General features: G+C 35.7%; 1 protein-coding gene across 1 annotated transcript in view; it reads right to left on the bottom strand.

Annotated features, from left to right (window-relative positions):
• The window catches only part of LOC128548367 (chloride channel protein 2-like), a 52,970-nt gene extending 38,526 nt beyond the window's left edge, over window positions 1–14,444 (bottom strand). The window contains exons 1-5 of the mRNA XM_053522957.1: window positions 13,197–14,444; window positions 8,542–8,664; window positions 5,993–6,122; window positions 3,425–3,556; window positions 182–310 (exon numbers count right to left, since the gene is read on the bottom strand). Of these exons, the coding sequence (XP_053378932.1) occupies window positions 182–310; window positions 3,425–3,556; window positions 5,993–6,122; window positions 8,542–8,664; window positions 13,197–13,271 (589 nt within the window). The 5' untranslated portion in view covers window positions 13,272–14,444. The remainder of the gene's footprint in view (window positions 1–181; window positions 311–3,424; window positions 3,557–5,992; window positions 6,123–8,541; window positions 8,665–13,196) is intronic.
• Window positions 14,445–14,871: the final 427 nt, after the last annotated feature.

The raw sequence follows: 14,871 nt of genomic DNA, 5'->3' as shown, positions 1-14,871 counted from the left end.
CCATATATTGACCTGAGGCCAGCCAAAGCATTTTCTAGTTAAACTATTGATCACAAACCAAATGGTTTACCCATTGAAAAACTGCCATACAATAAGCAAAGCAATATACCCCATTTCTTTGAAGAGAGGTGACATAAAAACAGAAATATCAAAACTATTGGCTGAAAGCAAAGCATCTTACCTATTGCTTGTGGAGACACAAGGTGAGTAAATCCTGTGGCAAATGTAATCAGCAGCAAGGAGTACAGCACCCAACAGAAGTACTGTAAAGTTAATGAAAATGAGCACTCTTCATACAACCATATTTTTGCTGAAATAGAAACAGAAACTGAATTAAACCCTATTTATCAAAACCAAGGGTAACAAAGTTACTGAATATACTACATATTTTTATATAGCCATATTTTAATAGTTATTTAACACAATGTGAAAGTATTATTTTAACTCCACAGTAGTTTGAATGAAAATGCTTAAAACGACTTTTTTAACTGTTGATCATATTAATTTGAAAGTATAATCATAATGTAATAAAAACAAGAGGGCCATGATGGCCCTATATCGCTCACCTGTTATCATTGCACTTGAGGACAAGAAGGTCCTCAGAAAAAATATCTAAGCCCAAAGGACAGGAACAACAAAGGGGAGAAATTTAACCAAAAAGAAAAAAAAATCTTACAAGGTATAGATATGTTAAAATACACCTAAAAATTGGAGGTACCATCCATGTTGTACCACAGAAAACTGGTCTCGTGTTTTCCCTACAGCCAATAATAAAAAAGTTACTAAAAATAAGCTATTTATAGTAACGTAAAAGGGAAGTAATTAAAAAAAATATTGTAAGTGGACAAAAGAAGGATCTGCCAAATAAATCTGCTGACAGAAATGAAATTTCAGATCAGTATCTTCAGTAGTTATGGAGATATAATAATTTTAATTTGAAATAAAGGGAGGTAATTTGACATAAAATCAGTCCATAGTTATCTACCCCGATTGTCTCAGTCCAACTAATAACAATAATGAAATTTCAAATAAGTCCTGTAAGTACTTACTGATATAAATCCATTTTGATTCCAATCAGGGGAGGTAATCAGATATAAAATAACTCTGGAACCTACGATTGGATCTGATCTGTCATGGAATCCAAGATTTATTGTTGTTGAAGATATTTTGGAAGTTTGTATCAAATAAAACCATAAATGAAGTCTCTATATGGCTGCAAAAGCCAAAATAGCCAATTTTGGACCTTTAAGGGGCCATAACTCTGGAACCCATGATGGAATCTGGCCAGTTGAAGAAAGGAACCGAGATCTTGTGGTGATACAACTTGTGTGCAAGTTTGGTTAAAATCAAATCATAAATGAAGCTGCTATTGTGCAGACAAGGTCAAAATAGCTAATTCTGGCCCTTTCAGGGGCCATAACTCTGGAACCTATTATGGGATCTGGCTAGTTCAAAAAAGGAACCAAGATCTTATGGTGACACAAGTTTTGTGCAAGTTTGATTGAATTCAAATCATAAATGAAGCTGCTATTGTGCAGACAAGGTCAAAATAGCTAATTCTGGCCCTTTCAGGGGCCATCACTCTGGTACCCATAATGGAATCTTGCCAGTTCAAGAAAGGAACCGAGATCTTATGGTGATACAAGTTGTGTGCCAGTTTGGTTAAAATAATATCATAAATGAAGCTGCTATTGTGCAGACAAGGTCAAAATAGCTAATTCTGGCCCTTTCAGGGGCCATAACTCTGGAACCCATTAAGGAATCTGGCCAGTTCAAGAAAGGAACCAAGATCTTATGGTCATACAAGTTGTGTGCCAGTTTGGTAAAAATCAAATCATAAATAAAGCTGCTATTGTGCAGACAAGGTCAAAATAGCTAATTTTGGCCCTTTCAGGGGCCATAACTCTGGAACCCATAATGGGATCTGGCCAGTTCAAAAAAGGAACCGTGATCTTATGGTGATACAAGTTGTGTGCAAGTTTGGTTAAAATAAAATCATAAATGAAACCATTATCGTGCAGACAAGAAATTGTTGACGGACGCACGCACGGACGGACGGACGACGGACGAAGGGTGATCACAAAAGCTCACCTAGTCACTATGTGACTAGGTGAGCTAAAAATATAGGATTACAATAAAAAGCTGCAGAAATCCTTTGCTGTTAATTATACACTTTCATACATAAATTATCTAGCTGGTGTCTACAATTACAATAAATACTGACCCCTAGAGCACAGTTTCAGAATATCAAAACCCTCTAGCATCTGATTAGTTGTTTCAAGGCACCACGTGTGTGCGTGTTCAGCATCTTTTTTTTTTTTTCAAAAAAAAAATTCAGTTGTTTAAACAATGTGGTTTATTTCTAGCAGTGAGCAATATGCCCACCTTTATAGTTATAGTGCTGCCTCATTGGAATATTAATCCGTAGACACACAACATGATACCCTATCCAGTCACATTATATTGACACCAGGCAGGCTGACCAGACCTAGGACTATCCTCTTAATGTTGAGCATCAAGCCAGGAAGCTACCAGTACCATTTTTCACATCTTTGGTATGACAAGGTCAGGGAGAAAACCCATGACTTCCAGTACTCAAAGCCAGCACTCTACCTCTACGAATCCGAGGCAGTACACAACTTGATTAGGTAGTAAAGATCCCAGAAACTAGATGCCCACGGGCAACATATTGAGCCCGCCCTTTGACCCCTAACTGTAACCTTGACCTTTGAAATAGAGTCATTCTCACTGAGTTAAACATTCATGCCAAATATAAACAAGATCCTCAATGCATGTCAAAGTTATGGGCCGGATAAGATCTGACATGACCTTTGACCTCTACCTGTGACCGACCTTTGAGATAGGAAACTGGGGTTGCGTATGACACTCCGTCTCACTAAGGCTAACATTCATGCTAAATATAAACAAGATTCCTCAATGCATGTCAAAGTTATGGGCCGGAAAAGATCTGACATGACCTTTAACCTCCAACTGCGACCTTGACCTTTGAGGTAGGAACCTGGGGTTAAAGCACGACACTCTGTCTCATTTGAGGTTAACATTCAGCCTAATATAAACAAGATTCTTCGATGCATATCAAAGTTATGGGCCGGACAAGACCTGACATGACCTTTGACTTTCAACTGTGACCTTGATCTTTGAGATAGGAACATGGGATTTGCACATGAAACTCCACCTAAATGAGGTTAACATTCATGCCAAATATAAACAAGATGGTTCCATGCATGTCAAAATTATGGTCCAGACAAACAATTCCGGATGGACGCACATACACCGAACAGCCATTTGGACAACTATGTCTTCGCTTACGCAAGCGGGTTCAACAAAAACTATCTGCATGAGGGCTTTCTGAAGCCCTTATATAACTCATAATTCTATTGTCATACCAGTACTTGATACATACCCTCTTGCATTTTTTCAATAACATAATCCATAGCAAAACTAAGGATTGCCATTATAATGCCTAACAAGGCAAGAAATATCCAATCTTCACCGACCTTCTGTAATATCCAATCTCGTAGCCGAACAAGTAAACCTGAAATTTATATTAAGTACATTGTATTATAAAAATACAAATTTAGCCCAATGCAGAACAGACAAGTGATAAAATCAGCATTCTATCATCACTTTAGAAAAGTGCCTGTGCCTTTTAAAGTGAGATTAAGATAGATAGGAGAGCAACACTTGATTGTTCAATAGCCTTGGCACTAAATTAAGTAAAATAAATGAATACCAAAAGTCGAAAAAGGGGCATAACCTTGCACAAAGCAAGGCAAAGTTATGGAACCTGTGCATTGCATGTCATACATTCACAGTAAACAAGTGCGTGAAACTTCAATCCATTCCTACTTGTGCTTACTGAGATACAAGCTTACAAACCAAAACTTAACCAGATATAGCTAAGTTGAAAAAGGGCCATAACTCTGCAAAATGGGAAAACAAAGTTACTGAACTTGTAGTAATATTTGTGTAGATTTTTTTCCTAGAACTTTCACTATCCCCAGTATGTTAACTATACTATTATATATTACCGTCCATAATATCGGAACAATTATTAAACAAAACTCACATCTTAATTCCTTTTCATCGTAATAAGTAATGATGAGTACATAGTACTCATTCATCCTTAAAAATTAATCAAAATGCCTTTAAAATAATTTTGTTAGCAATGTAACTTTATTTGATTAAGCACTCTTTTAACATCAAACAATCCATGATTGTTTCATTACCATCATTTCAATGAATTATGATAGAACGACATATTTCAAGGCAATTATCACCATCAGCAGTCAATTCACAAATACTTGCAAGAATAAACAACTCCAATTAACACATATCAATACATAAATGCAGTGTCTCTCATGTATATACTGTGTCATGCACGGCTGCTAAAGTCAATTTGATTTCACTTCACTTAGAAATAACAAAATTTAATAATCATTCAAAGATGCATTGTATAACTTGAGATTGGTTTTGCAAAATGCGTATGTCTCTTTGTACTGTAGTATAAATGGGTATGCAGTATCTGGCATGCTGGGAGAAAGACAAATATAAATGTTAAGCAGTACAATGTAATGTGATACCAAGTTAATTCTTCGGGAAATCATAATACAGTAACTAGGTCACGATTTTGCCTCCTTAACTAAACAAAGATGCCCACAGGCAACATGTCGAGCCCGCCCTTTGACCCATAACTGTGACCTTGGCCTTTGAGATAGGAACCTGGAGTTTGCACATGACACTTTGACTCACTGAGTTAAACATTTATGTCAAGTATAAACAAGTTCCTCAATGAATACATGTTAAAATTATGGACAGTACAAGATCTGACATGACAACTGTGACCTTGACCTTTGAGATAGGAACCTGAGGTTTGTGCATGATGCCCCATCTCACTGAGGGTAACATTCATGCCAAGTACAAACAAGATTGCTTCATGCATGTCAAAGTTATGGTGCACTCAGACAATCTGGACGCATGCATGACGCACACACATACACTAAACAGCTATTTGGCGGACTATGCCTCCGCTTCCGCATTAGCGGGCTCGATAAAAAGCAAAGATCAGGCTCACCTCACTTTCACAGCTAAATTGTATCATCCTGATGAAAGGCCACTCAAAGAACATTGCTGTGGAAACGGAATTATTTTGAAATCTGGCCAGCACATTTTGAGGAGGATATTTTTAAAGGTTTCTATACAGCCATATAAAAAAACTTGCCCCACGCACTGGTGGATATGTTTTTAGACATAACAATGTTAACATAACAACTTGAAGGAATTTTGTAGAAAGCAACCCAAGAAACATTGCTGTGAAATTATATGAAACAAGGGTAGCTGTTTCTAAGAAGAACATGTTCAAAGCTTTCCATCTGGCAATATCTAACTATTATACAGAGGATCATAAATTTGCATCTGTTTCCGGTGCATTGATATAACTATATTGTGGTGCTAAACATACATGTTACCGCCACTCTCATCATTTAAAATGTATGTGATCAGGTGATGCCTCATTCATTAAATAAAATCTGAAAATTATTTGGGACCAAAATATCAACCACTAAATGGTTTCTTTCTTCAGTTTTGTTGGAATGGTTGCAGGTTCTGTTACATGCAGAATAAGAAATTTTATATTGTAGTATCTTAAATCAGAGGAAAAATGTGTAGTTATAAAAATAGTATTTTTCATAAAAAATTAATGTGTTTGAAAAGAAAATTACAAAGAAGCACATTGTTGTCCTTTTTAAATGGTATGATTTATATAATTATGTAGACCCAAGATTTTGCTGAAATAGGTAAAAAAAATTCTGGCAGAGAATTTGTCAAAAATGGGGGAACTTGGGAAGGGGTTGGGATGCCATACTTTATGGAGAGTGGAAAGGTGATAAATTCTGACATCAAATCTGGCACCCTCCTCCCCCTGAAATATGTCAAACTTCTGGAAGAAAAGACATAATTAATATTTACTCACCGATTAATTCCCATAATCTGTTTCTAGGCTTTGGTTCTGCTTTTCCAAAGTCAACCTTGTCTTGTGTCTTAATTCTCTTTGCCTGAAACTTGGCAAAACTGCCAAGATCTTTAGTGTAGCGACCATATAACTGTAATAGTGAAATTTCATGATGAAAATGTGTACATTTTGAAATTACCAAAATAAAAGTACATCTTTTAGTAAAGAAACATGAATTTTCCTCATTAATGTACAAGTATAAGGATATATACATACATGTAGATGTATTGGCGATAACTCATGATTCATTTTTACCTGATCAATTTTTTTTAGTTTTTCATTTTGTAAATCAGTCTGGAAAATTAAAAATCGGCAACTTTCCAAAGCCCTGCTTATCAACCACTTTTCAGATCTATACATTTTCAACTTAAATCTTGCAACTATTGTTCACTGGAATGTTGTTTTCTATGTAACAATAGCATAAATATTTTAATCTTCTGACACATTTTTCAGAAAATAATAATGTATGTTAGCATGTAAATTCAACTGTGAGTCATTAATAATATGTCCAATGGGAAAAAAGCAAACACATACAGTGTAACCGGACAGGTACCGACAATTGTCAAAGTATGGGAAAACAAACGCTTCTATGGCCAACGTACAAATGCACTTCACTTTACTATTGTTGTATGGTAGCAAACACTCATGTTTCATCATCAGTATGGCTCCTAGGTTAACAGAATTTTATTAATCTTACATGATCTTTCAAACACAAAGGAAGTGTCTAGGAGTATGGATCCGTACCTCTAGAATCTGATTCTAGAGGTACGGATCCATACCTCTAGACAAGCCTGTTAGGGGTTTTCTAGGGGTATGACCTCCGTTTTTCTAGAGATTAAGGGTCATTTACATTCCAAATTTTGTTGAAAATGAAATAACAAATAAAACTTCACCAGAATTCACCTTAAACTTGGATCTAAATGGTTTACAGATAACAACGTTCACCCGATTTGTTACATTTCCTTTCGAAACGTAAATAACCGAGGAACACCAAATAAATCATGAGGATTCGAACTGGCATAAAAAAGATATAAAGATTACAAAATAATGTTATGTTGGGGAAAAAACTATTTTTAATAATAATTAACCCTTAGTGTAGGGTACTTATGTTTTCCACACATACAAGGGACATTTTCACAAACAGTTTATTTTACTTAATGTCAGTCAATTGATTATTAAACAATCAGTTCCGTGTCGATTATTATTATATCTTGTTAAATAACAAAATAAATCATAGGTGCATATTATGCCTAATTTATTTTTTTTTCTGCTGAATTTCAAATGGAATTAATCTGTTATCAACAGTTTATTTTAAACAAACTAATCGGCACGGAACAGTGTATTCATTTGGAGTTCCACGGTTATTTAGGTTTTGAAAGAAAAGGTACACAATCGGGTGAACGCTGGTATCTGTAAACCATTTAGATCCAAGTTTTAAGTGACCACTGGTTATGTCTTATTGTTATTTCATTTTCAACAAAATTTAAGATATAAATAACCCTAAATCTCTAGAAAAAGGAGGTCCGTACCCCTAGAAAACCTCTGACAGGCTTGTCTAGAGGTACGAATCCATACCTCTAGAATCAGATTCTAGAGGTACGGATCCGTACCCCTAGACACTTCCAAACACAAAACTACTCCACTCAAACAGCATTCATGTTCAGTATTCATACTGATTACTGGACCTCCAGTCAGGCTTATAGTGCTTGTCTAGAGGTCTTGTTACCAGATCCCACTGCCATAAACAGGTCTAGGAAAGTGGAATATTTACAGATTGTCTGTAAATTTACAGATAATATATAAATTTACAGATTTTTTTATCTATAAATTTACAGATTGTGTGTAAGAAAACTGATAAAATTACACTTATTCTCAAAACCGCAGCTTGAAATTAATTGGTTTATTTAAAGTATGCACAAATTAAGGTCATTTGTGAGTTTCAGCCATTTTTGTTGACTTTGAGTTTTTGGCATTTTCGGAAAAATCAAAGTCAACAAAATTGACTGAAATTTACAAATGACCCTTATTTATGCATACCATAAGTAAAAAAAATGATTTCAAGCTGCGATTTTGAGTCTAAATATGATTTAAGCAGTTTTCAAACATTTGATCTGTAAATATTCCACTTTCCTAGACCTGATAAAGGTAAGATAAATCTTATTTCAAGTCGTCAAGGTAAGTTACTAGGTAATACAACAGAAGCACTCCAGGTGCTATAATTTGAATCAGCTAGAATAAGAGCTCGCTCAGTGGTACTCAACGTGTTGAAGATGACAATCATGACACTATCGACAAAACTACTAATAAACGGCTAATTTCTGTCAATCAAATTTTGACAGTGTACCCCACCCACATTTTCATCCTTGCGCTTAAAATGTCATCTAAGAATTTTTAAATATACAAGTGTGTACGAAAACGATATTCATATCAACGGAAAATATATTAAATCGACGTAAGTATGAGTTATTTTCAAGAGGTAAATGTCTTAAATACAGGTATTATATACAAACCAATGTTTGCTCGTATCCCAAATCATGTTTGTCGGCCATAATTGTTTGCCCCCTAGCGGCTGGTTGGTGTATTTCATTTTCATTGGTTGGTTCAGTTTTGCTCTTCAATTGATCCATTTGTATCTGAAATTAGCGAAAAGAAACTAAATGGTGCTAAAGTGAGGCGCAAAATACTGTACTTAAGGCATCGCCACAGTCACAACTCAGTATCAGTTCATATTTTCAGGCCGAGTATTTTTCTCTTGAAAATTGCACTAAAGCCTTAACAGCTGGTCAAATTATCATCAACATAAGAAGCATATGATGATTTATAGTACATATGCTGCTTGTAAAATGTTTGAGTCTCGTTTAGACCAAAAGTTTACCCCAAAATATTGAAATTTTATGTGCAGTCAAACTCCAATATAAAAAATATTACAAAGACAAAATTTAGTTAATTTCATAGTACAATATGTATACTGCAAACTGTTATGGATTTTTGTCGAAATTATTCCTGGTTAGTGCATTAGACACAAAAAGACAACCCCATGTAAATTTAATTTAAAATGTTGTTTGTACACGCATTACTGACCACAGGTAGCCAGGTAAACCTATACATAATCCTATAATATCACCTGTTTATATACATGTAAATTATGTGTGAACAGATAACACAAATTGGATAAATTGATGGTGTTGGGATTTTTGTGTATACATGATTCAGTAATCAGGTAAAATTTCAAAATAATTTCTGGAGACTTCATTCTTCACGGTCTGCTTTACAATTGGCTGTAATTATCTTTGAATTGTATTGAATATATATTGAGTTTGACTGCACGTAAAATTGCAAAATTTTGTCATAGAAAAATATCGAATAAAGGCATAATACAGGTAGTGAAATGCACATTCTTCTGCTTGCATATGTTCACATAGATATTTAAAACATAATTATGACAAATTTATTGACTTTATTGTAACCACTTAGTCATCTTTTATTTTTATGAAAATTTGCATGTAAAATTTTGAGTCAAATGGCCGCCACTGTAGGCGATGCCTTAACGACAGTGCAGATCAGATACCTAGAATTATTCAATACTCTGGGTTTATTAATAGATTGGGTTATGTGAAGCTGAACATTTTTCGACTCTGATGTACAGATGATAACGCCAGTAAAGGTAAAAGGTAAAGGTAAATTTGTGAAAAAATGAACATAAGCTCTGTACATCGAGCTCTTTAGCGACCCTATTTTAAGGACAGTTAAAACAATTACACATTTACAGCTAGGTCGACTGAGGCAATCGTGATAAAGTGCCTTGCCAAAGGATACACCGCAATGGGAGTAGCTAGGAATCCTGGAGGAAAGCGTCTTAATTAGCCCTCTCGACCAATGCGTCCACAGAAAGTACTCAATATTTCATATTACGTGTATTTTTTTTTAAATATAAATGAAACATATACGTGTACACATAAAGGGATGCACTAATATCAACACAGAAGTAACAAATGAACACAAATACACACGAATAAGCAACACAGCATGACTACGGCTGGGAACGGTCCATGGCAAATCACCACCAAGAAATCTGACTAGCTATTGTTCCAAACCTCACTATATAATCCCTACTATGTCACAGTATTACAAGAAAATCTACAGGTAGAGGCATGACATTAGTATCATTCGTTTTAGATCTTTTAGCTATCGGATCGACTTCTTCACGGCCCCGTTTTAATTGAATTTATTATATTTAGCTCACTCGTCCTGCTGGACGAGAACCACAGTAAGTCCTACTCGCCGACTAAGCCGATTTCTACTCGTATTTACGAGCGGACGAGTGATTAAGGGCGCGATAAAGGAGAACAGCTGAAAAACGGTGTGCTCCAGTTCGGGGAGGTGTGAAGAGTTAGTTACCATCGAGTTCCAGACTAGTCCCGTCATCGCACAGTCTATAAGAGGAGTCTAAGAGGAAAGCATAGTGATCTTCATATTAGCAAACAAGATAACGAAGGGTAACGGTAGCCTTGCCGACGAAGCTTTCGGCAATAATAAGATTAGGAAATATCCGTAAGTCTTCAAATTGACTACAGGCTCTGGCAAATTTTATTATCTGTGAAATAAAAAAAAGAAGATGTGGCGTGGGGTATATATGAAAATAGTATTATACGGACGAAAGTAGGCGACTAGAATAATAACTTTAATTTTGATATTGTCAGTTTTATTTTTCGTTTTCCTTGAGATGTGGCGTGGGGTATATCTCAAGGAAAACGAAAAATAAAACTGACAATATCAAAATTAAAGTTATTATTCTAGTCGTCTACTTTCGTCCGTATAATACTATTTTCATGAAGACATGTGAATCTAAAACGTAATAATATCGATCCTCAGTACTGAAGCAACTATGTGAGCATAATAAGGGTTACCCATGTTTAATTTATTGGCAGTTCAGAAAGCTTGGACTGGGCGGACTGTACCAGACACGAAGTTCTCATGAAACAAGCGGACGAGTGATTTAGGGCGCGATGAAGGAGAACAGCTGAAACAGTGGTGGACGGATAGCTCAGTGGTTTGCACACTGGCCTTCCAATCCTAAGGTCGGGGGTTCGATCCCCGGCAGCTACTCGGGAATTTTCAGAAACGCTTTTCAGTGTTTCCCACCCAACTAGAGGTGTACTGGTCAGGATCCCAGGCAATCCTTGCGTGTATCAGTGCTATACACTGGACATGTTAAAGAACTAGGTTGTCTATTCGAAACGAGCTAGGCTAAGTTAGCCGGACAAGCCTGTATCTGATTTCTGATCTCTCTGTCGTGGGGGCTTTGTCTCACTCTGTCCCTCTGGCCAGATCGCTCTGTGTCTGTACTAGTAGAGGATGAATTATGCGCCCTGTGTGGCTGCATTTGAACTATGTAAAGCGCCTTTGAACGTGAAATTGATCATGAAAAGGGCGCTATATAAATCTGGTATAATAATAATATAATAATAAATAACAACTTAAGTGTGAACAAATCCACTGCTGCATGTATTCCCGCCTTCCGTCTCAAGCAAATCTCTTCAGATGGAACCATAGAGAACATTCTGTCATCTTGTCATGTTGCACTAGCAAGTGGACGGTATAGGAGGCATGACAGTAATCCGAGAACGTGCAGACGGCCTTGAAAAGGGAAAGGCGTTAGAAATGATGGCCCAAAGTTCAGTCCGTTTGTTAAAGGAGAAAAGATGACATCCCTACCGAAGACTATCGGCATCTTATCACAGGTCAATGACTGTGACATAAAACATACCTAGACAAGGAATAACACTGTGGCCGGACATCGTCCTGTTGTCAACTGAAAATGGTAGTATACTTACGGTGCCATTTAAGTAAATGTGTCAAACTGCCTACGGAACAAAACGAACAACGTATAAAAAGAATTACAAAAGCTTTGCCAGGAGCGTGTGTAGTAAGTATACCATCATCCAATCGGGTGCCGTGGCTTTTCCGCACAGTCAGTATAGACGATGCTTAGTTCCCTTAGAGTTGTCGCCAAAGACAGGAGAGCTGCTGTTCAAAAATTATGAAGGTCAACGGAAAAGACATTCAGGTGACTCTTTCAAGAGCAAGAGAGTTGGAAAAGGGAACTGAATGGCCAACACTACCAATTCGACATCCGATAAAGGTTATGAGCTGAAAGGATTGAAACACTTGACAATGGATTGTTTCGAGCAGCTGATCTCAGATAATGACCATGATATCGCTGTTCACTATAATACTTTAAAATTGATCTATATGTAAACAGTGGCAGTCATTTTTGGATCCTTGTACATCGTGAGCCGTGGCACAATTGGTAAATAATCAAGCTTAAAGTTTATACAAAAACTTATAAAAGGTTTATAATTTGTATTTTTTGTTTAATTTACATAACGAAACACTCTCTTTTCACAATGACATAATAAATCAGGATACGTGCATTTTTGCATCAATATTCAATATATCTTCGACTTGTTGTACCACTAAAACTGTAAGAAAATGTCATTACCAAAATAAACTTTTTAGCCCCGCATACAGCAGATAAATATCCAACTTTTGAATAGTTATCTTTTATTGTCGTGTTTTGAGTCCCATGGACACACTTTATGTCTTAGTGCAACTTCCCCGGTGAAGGAGACCCCAAGGAAAAGTCGCGAGGTCCAACAGGACTTTGCTCCAGGCACGGATGGGATAAAACCACCGATCTTTCACAAGCCAGCTGGTTTCTAACCATGGTGATGAAGTGAAAGTGTTCCAAAGTCAGCAACTTTACCCACCAAACCAAGTCCCCACTAATTATCTACACCAATCTTACATAAAAAAATCATCATTGGAACATATATAATTATATATAGCCTAATATTCTTGATTATCGGACCACAATGGAAGTGAGAAATTTATGTCATATAATGTATCCATCATGTCATATAATGTATCCCAAAAAGTATGCAGAATTTGCAGACATGTATATAAAACTGAAATAATTGCTGAAGTATAAGTAGCTGCTATCAAACATTTAAAATAAGAGACATCGCCTCTATCAAAGTCATCAGAAAAAAACCGTGACGTTTCTTATCCTAGCCACAAAATTGCGAAAAGCGGAAAATCAACTTGGACTTCCATCATTTGGGATACTGTTAAATACATTCAATAAACAAATTAACTGACAAACCTCCTTTTCCTCAGGTATTGTACCAACGGCTAAAACGAGCTCCCTTTTTCTACGTCGAGATTTCAAATCTTTCATTTTCGGGATATTACTGAAGGCTCAGTAGAGAAACATCCTATTTTCTTTCCAATCCCCCGGTATTGTTTTCGAAATTTATATTATTTGTTCCTATTACTGGTTGTAACGGTAGTTTTGTTCAGTTTCTGTATTTATGCTTATCCAGCCTGTTATACCCACTTGGCTTAGTGGAGTGGTTTATTACATGATCTGATATTTGTTGTTTTGTAGAGAGCAGCGGCCAGTCAAAATACTCGTCCTTTTTTAACTTGCCATACCCGGGTTGTAAATTTTAAATAGTGCAATAAATTTAGGCATAATTTTGTTTACAAATGCAAAGAGTCATCAAACTGCGTCATTAAAGATAACTTGTGCTTATATTTCACTAAAATATTTTTTTTCTTTAGATAAGTTACTTAAAAGATAGAAAGTCCTCGTCAAATGTATTTAACTTGCTGAAATAAAAATGTAAGTGTATGTATAGTTATATGTTAAATGTTATTCAGTAACAGTCACTTTTTTAAACATCCAGTTTCTTTGTAGCGGTATTACATATTTATACTGTATTTAGCTATACGTGTGCTAAGTGCAAATTATCTAATGTACATCAGTCCGCTGTCATTAAAACCTATACTTCTCCCTATTTCAAGTAACTTATAATACAAAATTCCTAATTTCATGTTTTTCATTAACCTTCAATTCAATGCACTATTTCTCATTGACATCAGTTCCGGTTATTGTAGCCTTTTAACTTGGTATCCTCCTTTTCATTTTTCTTCAAACTATATCCACATTCACATGTTTCTTATGGTATCTCACAACCTTAAAACTAGACAATTTATATACCCACTAAATAAATGCTAAAATGCAGCAATTTATTATGATTTTTGCGTGTGTATCCATGCACGACAAACAGAAAACGCACACACTAATACCACTTAATAGATTGATATTTCAATCAAAGTAAGACGATTTAGGTTATCTAAAGATATGTAAATCAAAATTTTAAAGCCCCGTGACATATTTTTTTATCACGATATCATTTTGCTAATAAGAATACACACGCACTGCACAGTTGCGGAACATTAAATTGTATAGAATGTGTTCCGAAAACGACAGAAATGTATTAGAAATATATTTAGACGTCTTAATTTAACATTAATACAAGATATACTTAATTAGCTTTTATCTGGTCTAATTGTTGTCATGGGATCCTGGTTATTTCTAAGGAGGGGCGTTCAAAATGGCAATATAACTATTTTTTGCAATAAGAAGTTGCCATATTACAGACAATAAGTGAACACTTTAAGATCGTGCGAATATTTCCAGTTTTCACCAGCTGGAAAACAATGCGCCTCCTCCTTTTGAAATATGTATCTTTGAAGAGCTACATAAATAAAAGTGAAAAATAAGTCTGCACTAACTCCAACTCTACAGACATACTGATAAAGGCTATTTTTTTACTTGTTTACAATTGAATCGTCCTGCCATGATAATATTTTATGGTATTATTATATAAATCAAGTATACGAAATTTATGTTTCCACTGGCTCGAATATGCAAAAAAAAAAAGACGGCATAAAACGAGGCCAAATGTGGACAAAATAAACACAACGTCTTA

Source organism: Mercenaria mercenaria, chromosome 14 (assembly GCF_021730395.1).
Source record: "Mercenaria mercenaria strain notata chromosome 14, MADL_Memer_1, whole genome shotgun sequence".
Lineage (NCBI taxonomy): Eukaryota > Metazoa > Mollusca > Bivalvia > Venerida > Veneridae > Mercenaria > Mercenaria mercenaria.
The sequence above is the reverse complement of the archived record's forward strand: the minus strand, read 5'-3'. Positions and strand labels throughout refer to the sequence as shown.